This window comes from Mobula hypostoma, chromosome 25 (assembly GCF_963921235.1).
Source record: "Mobula hypostoma chromosome 25, sMobHyp1.1, whole genome shotgun sequence".
NCBI lineage: Eukaryota > Metazoa > Chordata > Chondrichthyes > Myliobatiformes > Myliobatidae > Mobula > Mobula hypostoma.
In genome coordinates this window covers 14,435,662-14,453,238 of record NC_086121.1, presented here as the reverse complement: position 1 = coordinate 14,453,238, position 17,577 = coordinate 14,435,662, and the positions used below count along the sequence as shown (strand labels likewise).

The window sequence follows — 17,577 nt, the reverse complement described above, 5'->3', positions numbered from 1 at the left end:
TGGCAAAGGACCATTCGCAATAGCATTGAGGATGTTAAGTCCACATATCAAGGGCACAAAGAAACCCTTCATTAACAGCAATAAGAACACACCACCTCAGAATGTACATACCCATAAATCTGTCAAGATTCTGCCTATCCTAAAGGTGGAAGAGTAAGTCATTCCAAACTAAAGGCAGAATGCAATAAATCAGCAATTCATCTCAAGAAAACTTGAAATTTAATGATTTGAGATTTGTTCAAAATGTCAACAATTCAGTGCTAAACAGCTGGCAACTAATGTAATGTTAGAAAGCAAAGAAAGCCTGCTAGATCCCAAACTTCTTATCAATGCTGTACTTGGATTTTCTCCAAACCTGTTCCTGGACATTGGAGCAGAGTGTAAACCTTCATAAGTCCTCATGCTTTCATGCTAAAACATTTCCCTACTGAACCTGTTTCAGGTCTCATGCAAAAACCATAAACCTATATATTTCAATGGAAAGGAACTGTTACAGGTGGCAGAGTGGAGTCCCCATCAAAGGAGGTGTAAGGCACACCTTCCCTCTGCTGTTGGTCTGTAGGTCACCCTTGGGCAAGGTGTAGCACCTGTTTAGCCCCACCCCCACCCTGATCAGGGTTATATAAAGCCATGGGAACAGGTGGTGGACGGTCATATGAGCAGCTTAAGCATTTCACTAGTCCTGGGTATGTGACCACTGACACCAGGTAGACAATTTCTGAAGAGTGTTGATGTGTTGATAATGGCTGGGGTAACCTGTCTTGTAAAGACAATGGCAAACTACTACTGTAGAAACTTTTGCCAAAAACAAAGACCATGATTGCCTACGTCATATAACACAGCACATAATGATAATGATGACTGTTACAAAAAAAATCAAGTGTTTATTATCAAACAACAGGAATTCTGCAGATGCTGGAAATTCAAGCAACACACATCAAAGTTGCTGGTGAACGCAGCAGGCCAAGCAGCATCTATAGGAAGAGGCTCCTGACGAAGGGTCTCGGCCTGAAACGTCGACTGCGCCTCTTCCTATAGATGCTGCTTGGCCTGCTGCATTCACCAGCAACTTTGATGTGTGTTGCAAGTGTTTATTATATTGATAATTTCTTTGAACTAGTTGGGTTATTATTTGGGTCCTGGAAAAGCCCAAGTCTGCAGTCAAGAGGATTCATAGTCATAGTCATAGTCATACTTTATTAATCCCTGGGGAAATTGGTTTTTGTTACAGTTGCTCCATAAATAATAAATAGTAATAGAACCATAAATAGTTAAATAGTAATATGTAAATTATGCCAGTAAATTATGAAATAAGTCCAGGAGCAGCCTATTGGCTCAGGATGTCTGACCCTCCAAGGGAGGAGTTGTAAAGTTTGATGGCCACAGACAGGAGTGACTTCCTATGACGCTCAGTGCTGCATCTCGGTGGAATGAGTCTCTGGCTGAATGTACTCCTGTGCCCACCCAGTACATTATGTAGTGGATGGGAGATTTGCTTATTCAAAGGTTGGTTCAAAATAATTTCACTGCTGAAAGCTGTTCTGACCTGATATATGATTGCACTACGCCATGCAAACCCCTGTCATCATATTCGGCACACTATTTATGAAGTTAAGATTTGTCCGTGTTAAAACCAAATTTGTTTTCCTTTCATATATGAGAAACAACTACCCAGCGCTAACAGCAAGATCTAACCTAATGTTTGACTAAGATGAGTGATCAAATCTAATAGCATAGCAAATACAATAAACTAATAGAAGCAATGAGAACAAATTAATGAAGTTCTAAACCACAGATACATGAATCACTTTTACAAAGACCCTACTATTAACATTTGAAGTCCCAAGAGGAGATATCAAATGTACAAAACTTCAATTTTGAGATTGTGGGATTGTTCCAAAATATAAACTTACTTTTACCAGGGAAATTCAATGATGGCACAAAAGAATTAACTTTTTACAGTCAAAATTATTTTTAATAGCCTTTGCATAGACCATAAGGTTTAGTTAACACACAAACAGCATTACAGAAAAAGTTGCATATTTTTTCTTTTAATGCTTGATTATTTTATTTACAGCTATAGTTAAAATATTTAATGCATCTTGCACAGAAACAAAGAAGTACATTAATTCTTAATGAAGATGATTACTCCCTGCTTATAAACTCCCTAAGAATTTCATATCACATGCATTCATAGAATGCAGATAGATGCAAATAAACACATGCAAGTTACATCTAACATTTATTTCATTGCCTAATCATATTTCCAGATACATACAGTGTGAATGTGTTTTTTTAAACTTCAGAGCTGAGTAGCACAAATTTCCAATTTGTAAAATGGCTTGTAACCTAACTTGAGGTTTTTTCCTTCAGTTCTGGTCAACTAGCTAAAGGAAGGAGGTCATCAATTTGGAAAAGATGCAGAAGAGAATCAAAATGATGTTATCATGGCTGGAAGACTTACGTCATAAAGAGAGAATGGGTAGATTGAAACATAGAAAACCTATAGCACAACACAGGCCCTTCGGCCCATAAAGTTGTGCCGAACATGTCCCTACTGAGAAATTACTAGGGTTACCCATAGCCATCTATTTTTCTAAGCTACATGTACCTATCCAGAAGTCTCTTAAAAGACACTATCGTATCCACCTCTACCACTGTTGCCGGCAGCCCATTCCACACACTCACCACTCTCTGCGTAAAAAACTTACCCCTGACATCTCCTCTGTACTTACTCCCAAGCACCTTAAACCTGTGCCATCCTGTAGCAGCCATTTCAGCCCTGGGAAAAAGCCTCTGACTATCCACACGATCAATGCCTTTCATCATCTTATACACCTCTATCAGGTCACCTCTCATCCTCCGTCGCTCTAAGGAGAAAAGGCCAAGTTCCCTCAACCTGTTTTCATAAGGCATGCTCCCCAATCCAGGCAACACCTTGTAAATCTCCTCTGCACCCTTTCTATGGTTTCCACATCCTTCCCGTAGTGAAGTGACCAGAACAAAGCACAGTACTCCAAGTGGGATCTGACCAGGGTCCTACATAGCTGCAACATTACCTCTCAGTTCCTAAATTCAATTCCACAATTGATGAAGGCCAATACACCATATGCCTTCTTAACCACAGAGTCAACCTGTACAGCTGCTTTGAGGATCCTATGGACTCGGACCCCAAGATCCCTCTGATTCTCCACACTGCCAAGAGTATTACCATTAATACTATATTCTGCCATCCTATTTGACCTACCAAAATGAACCGCTTTACACTTATCTGGGTTGAACTCTATCCACCACTGTCGGCCCAGTTTTGCATCCTATCAATGTCCCACTGTAACGTCTGACAGCCCTCCACACTATCCACAACACCCCCAACCTTTGTGTCATCAGCAAACTTAGTAACCCATCCCTCCACTTCCTCATCCAGGTCATTTATAAAAATCACAAAGAGTAAAGATCCCAGAACAGATCCCTGAAGCACACCACTGGTCACCAACCTCCATGCAGAATATGACCTGTCTACAACCACTCTTTGCCTTCTGTGGGCAAGCCAGTTCTGGATCCACAAAGCAATGTCTCCTTGGATCCCATGCCTCTTTACTTTCTCAATAAACCTTGCATGGGGTACCTTATCAAATGCCTTGCTGAAATCCAGATACACTACATCTCCTGCTCTTCCTTCATCAATGTGTTTAGTCACATCCTCAAAAAATTCAATCAGGCTCGTTAGGCACGACCTGCCCTAGACAAAGCCATGCTGACTATTCCTATTCACATTATACCTCTCCAAATGTCATAAATCCTGCCTCTCAGGATCTTCTCCATCAACTTACCAACCACTGAAGGTCTATAGTTTCCTGGGCTATCTCTACTCCCTTTCTTGAATAAGGGAACAACATCTGCAACCCTCCAATCCTCCGGAACCTCTCCTGTCCCTATTAATGATGCAAAGATTATTGCCAGAGGCTCAGCAATCTCCTCCCTCAGTAGCCTGGGGTACATCTCATCCAGTCCCGGCAACTTATACAACTTGATGCTTTCCAAAAGCTCCAGCACATCCTCTCTTCATATCTACATGCTCAAGCTTTTCAGTCCGCTGCAAGTCATGACTACAATCACCAAGATCCTTTCCCATAGTGAATACTGAAGTAAAGTATTCATTAAGTACCTCTGCTATTTCCTCCGGTTCCATATGCACTTTCCATGTCATACTTTATAGGCCCTATTCTTTAACGTCTTATCCTCATGTCTTATTGGGGCTTTTTTTTCCAGCCTGGAGCACAAGAGCCTGAGAACAGTGTATAAAATTATGATGAGCAAAAGGTCACAGTCCTTTTGCTATGTTTGAAGGAGTCTGAAAGTTGAGGGTGTGGCGACCCACTTTCTAGCACACACGAACCGGCTCATGAAACAGCGCGCGCCGGCAGAGAGGCCGGCCCCAAAAAGGGCGCCAGGCCATCTTCACCAGCAGGAGGAAAATCCCGCGCGCGGAAAGGGTCTGGGAATATGCATTCCCCACAGCAGTCCCACCCGGGGAGGGCGGGAACGGGAAGGCTTTAAAGGAGGCCACGAAGTTTGAATAAATCTCTTTTATCGCAACTCCAACTCACCGACTACGTGTCATTATTCTAGCGTTGTGTGTAGCACACCGCTACAAGGGCGTAAATTTATGGCGAGAGTGGAAAGATTTAAAGGATTGTCAAAGTGCAACTCTGTCTAAAAAGAGGGTAATGGGAACATGGAACAAGCTGCCAGAGGAAGTGGATAACTGGCAGCAGGTTGACCTAGAACTCAGATATGCCCATTGTCAATCCACCTCCTTTCCATTACTCTTCATGACAAAAGGAATTTCTAAAGAAGAAAACACACAATTTAACTTCAGTGGCAAAGAAAGTAGTTTGAATAAGTATTTTAAAAATAATAAAACATAGAAAAATGAATTTTTTTTAAAAGAATGCATCTGAAAAATCCTTTTATGGTAAAACTGCAATAATTCATGAACCAACTAACTGGAGATCCTCATGGTTTTGGCATCTGGTTCACCAAGCCACACTCCATTCCATTCACTGGAGTCCAAGTTTCTACACTCTCTTTCAGATGACCAGGAACCAGCTTCCTGCTTTCTGTTTAAACTTAACAGACTTTTAGGAAAATACATAATATAGAATTACCTTAAAAAAAGAAGTGAATTAAAAATATGGGGAATATATAAAAGTCTAGAAAATCTTGCAGTAAGCATCAAAGTTCCATGTGCACAGATTTTCAGGTTTTTTTCATTATTGTTTGCAACAGATTATCTATAAAAAATTAACATCATTCCTGCCATATATACTTCAAATGCTTCCATCTCAACATTTAAATGCCTTAACATTTATAGAAAATTGCATTATAAAACCAATTGTGTCAATGGGAAAGAAGTTGGGATTTGGACAGTCTCACCCCACTACAGGAGTGATCTACAGGATTTTTAAAAATAAAGGTGCACTCAATAGCTGTACATTTATTTTGCTACTGCTGTATGTTACATTGTTTAATGAAGTATCCTTGCACACTATCAATAAAAGCACATGCTTGCCAATTTCCACTGGTCTCCCGCAGTGAAATTAGCAGCCTGTGTTCTTGAGAGACAGTGTCTGATTATAGCAGGGAGGTTACATCGAAGCAGTTTTTATCCCCCAGAACAGGTTTGTGCCCCAGCTGGACAATTTTACATTATAACCAACTATGTCTGCATAATACAATTAAAATTCTCTAATTCTTCAATCACGTTACATTCAATGTGTGTTATGGAAGTACACTTTGTAGAACTACTGACACTCTTACCCCAAAAAGACAGATCAGAAAATAATTTCACTTTGTTGGTGAACAAAGGCTGGTGTCAGTACCAGGGTGCTCAAAGCCTGTGCCCCTCAGCTATGTGGAGTACTTCGCCATGTATTCAACCTGAGCCTGAGGCTCCGGAGGGTTCCTGTGCTGTGGAAAATGTCCTGCCTTGTCCCTGTGCCGAAGACGCTGCACCCCAGTGGCCTCAATGACAACAGACCGGTGGCATTGACCTCCCACATCATGAAGACCCTGGAGAGACTTGTTCTGGAGCTGCTCCGGCCTATGGTCAGGCCACACTTAGATCTCCTCCAGTTCGCCTACCAGCCCCGACTAGGAGTTGAGGATGCCATCGTCTACCTGCTGAACCGTGTGTCTACGCCCACCTGGACAAGCCAGCGAGCACTGTGAGGGTCATGTTTTTCGACTTCTCCAATGCGTTCAACACCATCCGCCCTGCTCTGCTGGAGGAGAAGCTGAAAGCGATGCAGGTGGATGCTTCCCTGGTGTCATGGATTCTTGATTACCTGACTGGCAGACCACAGTATGTGTGCTTGCAACACTGTGGGGCTCCACAGGGGACTGTCTTGTCTCCCTTTCTCTTCACCATTTACACCTCGGACTTCAACTACTGCACAGAGTCTTGTCATCTTCAGAAGTTTTCTGATGACTCTGCCATAGTTGGATGCATCAGCAAGGGAGATGAGGCTGAGTGCAGGGCTACGGTAGGAAACTTTGTCACATGGTGTGAGCAGAATTACCTGCAGCTTAATGTGAAAAAGACAAAGGAGCTGGTGGTAGACCTGAAGAGAGCCAAGGTACTGGTGATCCCTGTTTCCATCCAAGGGGTCAGTGTGGACATGGTGGAGGATTACAAATACCTAGGGATATGAGCTGACAATAAACTGGACTGGTCAAAGAACACTGAGGCTGTCTACAAGAAGGGTCAGAGCCGTCTCTATTTCCTGAGGAGACTGAGGTCCTTTAACATCTGCCGGACAATGCTGAGGATGTTCTACAAGTCTGTGGTGGCCAGTGCTATCATGTTTGCTGTTGTGTACTGGGGCAGCAGGCTGAGGGTAGCAGACACCCACAGAATCAACAAACTCATTCGTAAGGCCAGTGGTGTTGTGGGGATGGAACTGGACTCTCTGACGGTGGTGTCTGAAAAGAGGATGGTGTCTAAGTTGCATGCCATCTTGGACAATGTCTCCCATACACTATATAATGTACTGGTTGGGCACAGGAGTACATTCAGCCAGAGACTCATTCCACCGAGATGCAACACAGAGCGTCATAGGAAGTCATTCCTGCCTGTGGCCATCAAACTTTACAACTCCTCCCTTGGAGGGTCAGACACCCTAAGCCAATAGGCTGGTCCTGGTCTTATTTCCTGGCATAATTTACATATTTCTATTTAACTATTTATGGTTTTATTACTATTTATTATTTATGGTGCAACAGTAACGAAAACCAATTTCCCCCGGGATCAATAAAGTATGACTATGACTATGTTCTGAGCACAAACTTTTCCATTTATATTCCATTTAGCAAATATCACCCAAATGTCTTTCACAGATGCTAAAACTATGCTAAAACACATAAGCAGAGGTCAAATGTGAATGTAAATGTTGGAAACACTTAACTGGCAGTAGAGAGAATTCATATTTTAGGACATAGAAGAGGATACAAGGGTAGATGCAGGGGGAGCCAAGAAAAAATATCCACACATGAGAAAGAAGTACTTGAAAGAGCATGTGCAAAAGAGGAAAATTCATTTGAGATACCCTGTAGGAGGGAGGGGGGGTAGAAAGCAAGACAGCAAGCTGCTTCATGAAATGTAAGAATATTACATCTAACGTATAAAGTAATCAGATGTTTGGGTAAAGCCTGTAGTCTCAAAACTTAACTTTCAAGCAAACAGATACAAGTACACATTTAACCTCTGTTTCATCATGCAAGTTCAAGCATTAAAATTAGCTCATCAATTTAGCAACTTCAAATGCATGCAGTAGAAGATGAAATTGGTTTGGATAAACTTTGACAGATCTGTCAAACTTTATGGTGACTGTATGAATCACAAGTCTCAAAGCTACTAAATTCCTCTTGAATTCTCAAGTGATAGAGCACTATTTTGAAGTATTACATACTTCTGTACAAGTATGTTATAAATATAAAGTATACATTTTGATTGGAAGAATAGAAGTGTAGATTCTTTTCTAAATAGAGGGAAATTTTAGAAATCAGGTGCAAAGGGATTTGACGGAACTAATTTAAAATTCCCTCAAGGTTAACTTGCAGGCTATCAGCATTAAAGATGGCAAATGCGATGTCAGCATTCATTTTGAGATGACAAGAATATATAAACAAGAATACATTGTGAGGGTTTATAAGGCAATAGACCGGCTGCATTTGATACATTTTGAGCAATCTTGAGCCCCATTTCTAAGGATGGATGTGATGGCCCTGAATAGGATCCAGAGGAGGTTCACAAGAATGATCTAAGGACTGAACAGCTTAATATATAAGGAGTGTTTGATGTCTCAAGCCTGTAGTCAATGCAGAAAGATGAGGGGATTTCATTGAAACTCCCTGGCTACTGAAAGGCCTGGATAGACAGGACATGGACAGAATATTCCATTAGTAGGACAGTCTAAGATCCAAGAGTATAGCCTCAGAATAAAGAGATATCACTTTAAAACTGAGATGAGGAACAATTTCTTCAACCAAAGGGTGATAAATCTATGGATCTCATTGCCTCAGAGGACTGTGATTAGGGATCGATATATTCTTGATTAGTAAGCGGAGTTAAAGGTTATGGGGAGATGGCAGGACAATGGGTTTGGGAAAAAAAATCAGCCATGAATAGCAGAACAGATTCAGTGGACTGAATGGCCTTAATTCTGCTCCCCTATCCTACTGTGTTAGGAAGGTTATGGTGACTGAAATCAGACAGTCTTTAAGGAATATAAAAAAGGCAGGAAAGAACTTATCAGGGAACCAGGAGGCCAGGAGAGGCCATGAAATGACCTTGGAAAGAGCATTTATGCATACATTAAAAAAAACTATTGGACAGCTAATGAAAGGGGAGGACCACTGAAAAACAAAAGAAGGAGTTTATGCCTGGAGCCAGAGGACATGGGTGAGGTACTAAATTAATGCTTTGCATTTGTATTCACCAGAAAGTCATGGAGAATAGAAATTAGGGAGGAGTGTGCAAATATTTTAGGGCATGTTGATATCAAGGTAGTGGTGTGGTGCTGGGGCTGATAAGGAAAATTAAAATAGTTAAGTCCCCAAGGCTCGAACGGATATATCATACGTTATTGAGAAAGACAAAAGAGGAGGTTGCGGCGGCCTTGACAGGGATGTTTGTATCCTGTCTAGCCATAGGTGAGGTCTCAGATGACTGGGAGATCTGGTAGGATGATGGCATACTCAAACACTGCAGCCACTCTGGGTCCAATCAAGGGTGCATTTGTTTGGCCTGTAAGTCTTTTTTATGATCACAAGTCGCTTGTGGATACTAAGAACATGAAGTACTGCAGGACTAACCCAACAGCAAGTTGCTCGACAGCAATCAGCTAGACCTATTGCACATCATAGTTGTGTTGTTGCCTGGACTTGTTATGTACAGTTGTGCAGAGATGGTCTGCAATCCAACAGATGGAGGGAGTGATTATCTTGAGTGCTTTTATTAGGATTGCAAGTCCCTGTTGGACATTGGTTATATACAACTCTGCATGTCCATTCATTGGCGAGACTGACAGTGGGGCAACTGCTTTGCCTTGGCCGCAGCTACCTGTTGCAGCCGCCAAGTGGAGAGAGCAGGGGCCTTTGCTGGGGTGCTGGAATCATGCTTGGTTGGGGACTGGCTACCCTCTGGTATTCACTCGGTGGAAGACAAGCTGGACCAAGACAGTCTACAGTTATACAGTTATGCCACTCAGGGACTTCTGCTACATTATCTTTTTTCTATGTGACTGTATGTTTTTCTGAAATTTTAACTGTATGTGCTACTTGTGTTGTGTGCTATTTGCAGTGTGCTGTGCTGCTAGTAATACATTTTGCACCTTGGCCCCAGAGGGACATTGTTTGGTTTGGCTATATTCATATACAGTTGAACGATAAAACTTAAACTTGAACTTGAACTTGAGTTTTCAATGTTGTTCCTTTAAGAGCAACAGGAATAATCCAGCAAATTATACGCTGGTGAAATTTCTGTCAGTGGTAGGGAAGTTTTAGGGATTTGTTGGTATAGGATTTATTCACATTTGGAAAAGCTTGACTTTGTGCTAGAGAAGTCATGTCTTGAATTTGAATTTATTCAAATCTTACATCCATCCCACAACATGAAGGAGTAAAATCTTTGCGTTATGACTCCATTGCAATGTACAGACGTACATTTATAAGTCTAATGGCTTGTAGAAAAAAGCTGTCCCATAGCCTGTTGGTCCTGGCTTTAATGCTGTGGTACCGTTTGCCAGATGGAAGCAGCTGAAACAGTTTATGGTTGGGGTGACTGGTGTCCCTGATGATCTTCTAGGCCTTCTTTATGTACCTGCTGCTGTAAATATCCTCCGTGGAGAGAAGTTCACATCCACAGATGTGCTGGGCTGTCCGTACCATTCTCTGCAGTGCCCAGTGATCAAGGTTGGTGCAGTTCCCATACCAGGCGGTGATACAGCCAGTCAAGAAGCTCTCAGTGGTGCCCCTGTAGAAGGTTTTGACGATTTGGGGGTTCATGACGAACTTCTTCAGTCGGCTGAAGTGGAAGAAACACTGTTGTACTTTTTTTGCCACACAGCCGGTGTGTACAGTCCAGTTGAGATCTTTGGTGATGTGTATACCGAGGAACTTGAAACTACTCACCCTCTCAACTGCAGTCCCACAGATGTTGATCTCCTCCTCCTCTGTTCCTCCTGTAATCCATGAACTTGATTTGAGTTTTTTGACAAAGATGACTGATGAAGGTAGGAAATGGACTGATACAAGTTATTTCACAAACTTCCTTATGGTAAGCTGATTTAAAAGATTAAGAGACAAAGACTCAATATTGTAGTCTGGATTCAAAACTACCTTGACAGTAGAAGGGCAAGGATCAGTCTTTTCCCTAGGCTGGAAATGTCAACTACTCAAGGGTGTAGGTTTAAGGTGAAAGGGGCAAAGCTTAAAAGATATGTGATGCATGTCTTTTTGATAGGTGTCTGGTACAGGCTGCTGTGGGAATTGGTGGAAGCAGGTATGACAGTGATGTTAAACAGAACAAGACAGCACAACAACAGGCCCTTCAACCTACAATGTTATGCTGATTAAAAAGCATGCTTAAAAGGCATTTATCTCAAAGAGTGTGGAGGCATGTGGATTAAATAGAGGCAGATGGGACTAGTTTCATCCAGGGCCTGCTGAAGGGTCTCAGCCCGAAATGTCAACCATATTCTTTTCCATAGATGCTGCCTGGCCTCCTGAGTTCCTCCAGCATTTTGTGTGTGTTGCTTGGATTTCCAGCATCTGCAGGCTTTCTCTTGTTTGTGAAAATCTTTTGGAAATTGTATTTACTGCACAGAATCCACTATTAAATGTATAGGCATATAACCTTTACGGGCTATCACCACTTTCCAATCAGTTGTAATAATGTGTAAATTCACCACTTGCAGTGAAAATAATTTATAAAGGAACATCAAGACACCTTTATCATTTTATGCGGGCGTCTTGACTTCAGCACTCCTCTCCTCGAACCTTACCCCCTCTGAACACAATGCCCTCCATTCTCTCCACACCAATTTCAATCATTATATCGAACCCGCAGACAAAAGGGGTGCTGTTGTAGCATGGCACACTGACCTCTACCTTGCCAAAGCCAGGTGGAAACTCTCAGACACCTCCTCATACCTATCCCTTGAAGAGGACCTCACTCTGGACCATCAGAAAACTGCTTCCAACACCATCGCTCTCCTCATGAATTCAGGAGAAATCCCATCCACTACCACAAAACTCATAGTTTCCTTACCCCACCCACACTGCTTGCTTCAACCTTCTAACCAAACTCCACAAGCTGGACATTCTGGATAAGCCTATTTTTTTCTAACCGCACCTGCCCCTCTGAACTTGTGTACTAATACCATTCCATCCCCCTTGGTTCAGTCCCTTCCCACCTACATCCCTGACACTTCTCATGCCCTGGCCTGACCACCTCATTCTCACCATGGATGTTCAGTTCCTAAATACTTCCATCCTCGTCAAGAAGTCATCAAAGTTTTCCACCTTTCTTGACAAAAGAACCAACCAATTCCCCTCCACCACCACCCTCCTCCATCTGGCAGAACTAGTCTTCATCCTCAACAATTTTTCCTTCAGCTACTCCCACTGGCTTCAAATTTGAGGGGTAGCCATGGGCCCCAGCTATGCCTGCCTCTTCGTTGACTAAGTAGAAAAGTTCACGTTAAAGATTTCCCCGGTAATACTCCCCAACTCTTCCTCAGCTACACTGATGACTGCATTGGTACTGCTTCATGCACCCATGCCGAGCTTGTCAATTTTATCAACTTTGCCTCTAACTTACACTCTGACCTTAAATTCGCTTGGTCCATCTCTGACTCTTCCCTCCCCTTTCTCGATCTCTCTGTTTCCATTTCTGGATACAAACTGTTTACTGACATCTTTTATAAACCTACTGATTCCTCCTATTATCTTGACTTTACCTCTTCCCACCTTATCTCCTGTAAAAATGCTATTTGCTTTTCTCTGTTCCTTCACCTCTGTGACATCTGTTCTCAGGACACAGCTTTCCATTCCAGGGCATCTGAGATGTCCTCCTCTTTCAAAGAACAGGGTTTTCCTTCCTCCACTACCTCCTCCATTTACCAAGCATCTGCACTCATCCCATCTTCCTGCCACCTGAAGTGAGAGAGGTCCTCATGTCCTCACCTACCACACCATCAGCCTTCACATCCAACACCATCATCCTCCGCAAGTTCCACCATCTCCAAAGGGGTCCTACCAATAAACACATCTTTACCTCCACCCCCTCCCCACTTTGGGCAGGGATTGCTCCTTCCACGATTCCCTTGTCCATTCATCCCTCCCCACTAATCGCCCACCCAGCACATCCCCACAAGCAGCCCAAGCGCTATACCTGCCCACACACCACCTCCCTCACCTCCATTCAGGGCCCCAAACAGTCTTTCCAGGTGAGGCAACTTCTGGTAAAAACATTTCCCTCCCCCTTCTTTTATTCCCCACTCTAATCTTTTACCTCTTCTCACCTGCCTATCACTTCCCCCGGGTCCCCTCCTCCTCTGCTTTCTCCTATGGTCCATTCTCCTCTCCTAGCAGATTCCTTCTTCTCTAGCCTTTGACCTTTTTCACCCATCTGGCTTCACATATCACCTTCCAGCTAGCCTCCTTCCCTTCCCCCCAACCTTTTTATTCTGACATCTTTCCCCTCTTTCTTCTCAATCCTGAAGAAGGGTCTTGGCCCGAAACATCGACCGTATATGAATTCCTATAGATGCTGCCTGACCTGTTGAGTTCCCCCAGCATTTTGTGTGTGTGCTTGAGTTTTCCAGCATATGCAGAATTTTCTGTGTTTATATTTTATGTGGCTGTCATGTTTGATTTTACATCCAATTCCAATGGGCACCACGGTAGCATAGCAGTTACCACGATGCTATTATAGCTCGGAACCTTCCGGAACTTGGAGTTCAATTCCAGCACCATTCTATAAATTGTCTCTGTACACCCTCCCCTAGAATGTGAGAGTTTTCTCCAGGGTTCTGGTTTCCTTCCATAGCCCAAAGACATAACCGGTGGGTAAACTGGTCATTGTAACTTGTCCTGTGATTATGTTAGTGTTATTTGGGGTTGTGGCAGGCATGGCATGAAGGACTGGAAGGGCCTACACAGTGATGGATCTCTAAATAAATAAATAAATAAATAGATTTTCTTGTACTCCACCCCCACACTACCCCTTCAAAATCCTCTCCACTAACATCAACCTTCAGCAAGATCTCTCAGATCCTTGCACTTTTTTCACACCGCAAACATTGCATCCCAGTTCCTGAATACTGATCTCAAAAGGTTAAATGTTTTTGTTTCAGGTATCAATCCAGTGAACACTGTGTTGCCTTTCTTTAAATCTCTTCCATGTGCCATCACTTGTAATTCCTTTGCTTATTTCTCTCATTCACTCCCAAGAGGCTTATGCCACATTAAGCACAATAGGTTCCCTTAAAATGTACTTGATCTTTCTTACCTTCATTGTCAATCCATTTCAGTGTAATTGGCTGATTCTGCTGCAAATTGCACATATCTCTTACTTCAGAACACATTCCTTCATAATTGATTGCTGCATCAAGATTTGTGATGAGTATATCCCTGTTGAAAACAAAGAAAGCAGGCAATTCTTGGGATGAGTTGCTTCATTGTATCTTTTATACATTATATTCCTTCCCTTGTTAGAATACTCTATTATGTTGGCATCAGATATTCCTTGTGCATTGTACCAAAACTACAACAAATAGTGTTAATTCCTCAAGTGTATTGAATCTTCTCAGAAATTATTCAAAGACACAAACCACAGAATCAACAAGTAAACAAAAGGGGTTAATAGTTGCATTTCATTCTTATTAATGCATGCACAACCATGGCTTTCTTTGAATCATTCATATGTACAATTTACAATTACGAACTTACAGGAAATACTATCTGTACCTTTGGGTAAATATCCTACATTTGTAATTTCCTGAATTACTGTTTCCACCAGAGCACTAGAATTCCGATGCACTTGGAAGGAAATACTGTACTTTAAATGTTGCATTCTGTACGTTTAAAGGTTCTTTGTATCCAGTGACATCCATAATGAATGCAAGTCCATCATATACTGCCAAAGGACATAGTAATAACACAAGTTGTATCAAATCATAATGCAAGTCATTATGCTGGCTCATACCAAAAGCAGTCACAGAGTCCAACTGTTAGAGGAGTTCCACCATCTTTAGAAGTTAATTACAGAGCAATATATTGGTTACATAAGATGAAGAAACAGGAGCAGTAACACGAAAACAGATTCAATGACTCTACCATCTTCAAATTCCAAAAATATAACTTTGGTCCCGCCAAATCTGTGAGACTGGGATGTCTCGTCCACCCAAACCGAGGTTTATGTGAATACTGTGTGATTTAGTGCCCTCCAATAATCTGTTGGCATGAAACAACAGATCACACGTTGCATATATTTATATAGTATATTTGTGAACACTAACTTAACCAGAGTTAGTAAAGAAAAGAAAATAAAAACCAAAAGGTTGGAGCTCAAACCTTACAAAAGCCATATTCACTGATCCTCTGTAGACCTCTACGCCTTGGCACCATCAAATCGCGTTTTCTCACCGGATCGAATCCTACAACCAGTTCTTTCCAGCGTTTTCTCTCTTCATCTCCCACCAAACAAAGACTCACACCGGTGTCAAGTCACAAAGCTGCTCCCTCAGCCTTCTCTAGAACTTTCTCTCTATTCCACTCTCCTGATTGGATTGCCCACATTCCTAAGCAGCCCTCATCTCTAACAGTAACCCAAACACTGCTTCTATAGAAAGACCTTCACATGAAATATTCTACAACATTAACATTTAAACCTTTACCAGGGTGTTACACTAACAACACTTTAAACTATCACCACAAACAATGAAGAGCTGAGTGAAAGTGAAGCAAATTCAAGAGATGTGCCCAGTTGGTGTGCTGCAAAGTTGACTCACTTGGAATTGAAGCTGTGCTGGTTGGAGCGAGCGGTTTAAAGAGGAGATGAGAAGGCAGAGAAGTTCTGATGTACATCCAACTAACCCGGATGTGAGGGAGGATCGCTCTAAGCACCAAGCTGATTTGGAGAGGTAGAGAATGGTTTCTTTGGCAGCAAAATCTAGGCCCGGTCCAGTTCAATTTTGCTGCAGTGGAGCCTAGGTCCTAATGCAAGGATTTGAACAATTTAAACACCAGCCCAGATAGACTGCAAGCTCCTCTTTTCGCAATGCTAAGGCTGTGAGACTTCCCCCAACTGAGTTTCATGTCTGTGAACTTTGCAGCAAGGTGCCCCGCTAAAATGATGAACTGAATACCAAGGCTTTGGGCCTTTTCCGGGCTCCTCTGGCGATTTGGGTCTAAGGGCTCAATTTGGTTCGGATTGCTGTTGTTATTGCTCGCTTTTATTGCTTGCATGATGTGTATTTTTTTCTCTTTTTACATATTGGGGGTTGGTCTTTATAATTGGGTTCTTTTGGGTTTCTTGATTAGCAGCTGCCTGTAAGCAAATAAATTTCAATGTTGTGTACTTTATACATTCTTGGGTAACTCATGTACTTTAAGTAATTGGAGAAAGCTCAGTGGGAAAATGGCGAGCAAGAAAATCCCAAAAACATGAATGGACATGACAACTGAGCCATTATGCTTTTATTACTTGCAGTTGTTTTGCACAAATCTGAACGACACTAAAGTTGTAAGGTTTCAGTTCATGTTCCAAGTTTCAACTGAAAAACAAGATTGGGATTTTAAAAAAGATTGCTTTCTTTGTAAACAGCTGCAGTTCACCTATTTTATTGGGATCATATGGCTACTACTTACTGGAAAATGAACACTCAATGCCTGGTTTGCATTTTGGCAAAGAGATTATGTAGCTAGGAAGTGGGGTAGATAAGACAAAGAGGCATGACAAGCATTGTGGAATTTTCTTCAGTAACTATGTTTTCATTGTCACCGAGGCTCTCCTAACCCAACTGTGCAGTTAGAATGTTTTTTTCACATCCAAGCCTTTGATGAACCTCAGCTTTCTTCAACAATGAAAGAACCAAAGCTGTCGAGTTCAGATCTGACCCAAACACAGGCACAATCACATCAAATTCCCCACGGTTGCTATATGTGCACATGGAAAAATTGAGATGCCCATCAAGCTTAGGGTGGTGGGATGGAGATTTGTCTCTACCAAAGGAGGTGTATGGCGCTCCTTCCCACTGCTGGCCTGCAAGTCATCCTTGGGCAAGGTGTAGCACCTGCTTAGCTCTCTAATCAGGCTCACTTGAAGCCACAGGAGCAGGTGGTGGATGGGCGTATGAGCAACTGGTGCATATCACCAGTCCTGATTATGTGACCACTGACAGCAGGCTATCTCTGAAGAGTAATGATAATGGCTGGGTTCACACGTCTTGTAAAGATACTGCCCAGAAGGTGGCAATGGCAAACCACTTCTGTGGAAAAATCACAGTCATGGAAAGACCATGATCACCTATGTTATACGACATGGCACATAACAAAGGAACGATCATCAAGCTTACATCAACTGCGCAGAAGGTAAAAAATGCTTATGTCTGGATGGCAGTGGAATGGAGAATTAAAGAAACAGGTAGATGGATGGCAGACTGGGTGCAATTGTTCTTTAAAACAGTTGTCCAATCAATGTGTTTTTTCCAATGTCAAGGTGATCAAATTGTGAGCACCAAATGCTAGGAAGGACTCTTTAGGTCCCAGAATGGTGGGAAATGGATCTAAGTATATAAATTGCATGTTCTTTGCTTGTTCAGCAAAGTACCATGCCAAGAGGAGAGGTTACTGGAAAAAGGGAAAGTAGACAAGAGATCAAGAAGGGAACTAACCCTTTGGAATACTGGAAAAGGAGTGGAAGATGTCTCTCGTAGAATCTCATCAAGCATAGAAAAAATATTGAAGGATGATGTCACAGACAGCAAGGATCCACCTTTAACCTCTCTAGGA

General features: G+C 42.2%; 1 protein-coding gene across 1 annotated transcript in view; it reads right to left on the bottom strand.

The window, feature by feature from the left end:
* Window positions 1-17,577, bottom strand: part of prkcz (protein kinase C, zeta) — a 395,150-nt gene that overhangs the window by 326,446 nt on the left and 51,127 nt on the right. The window contains exon 2 of the mRNA XM_063033456.1: window positions 14,075-14,196. Coding sequence (XP_062889526.1) covers window positions 14,075-14,196 — 122 coding nt within the window. The remainder of the gene's footprint in view (window positions 1-14,074; window positions 14,197-17,577) is intronic.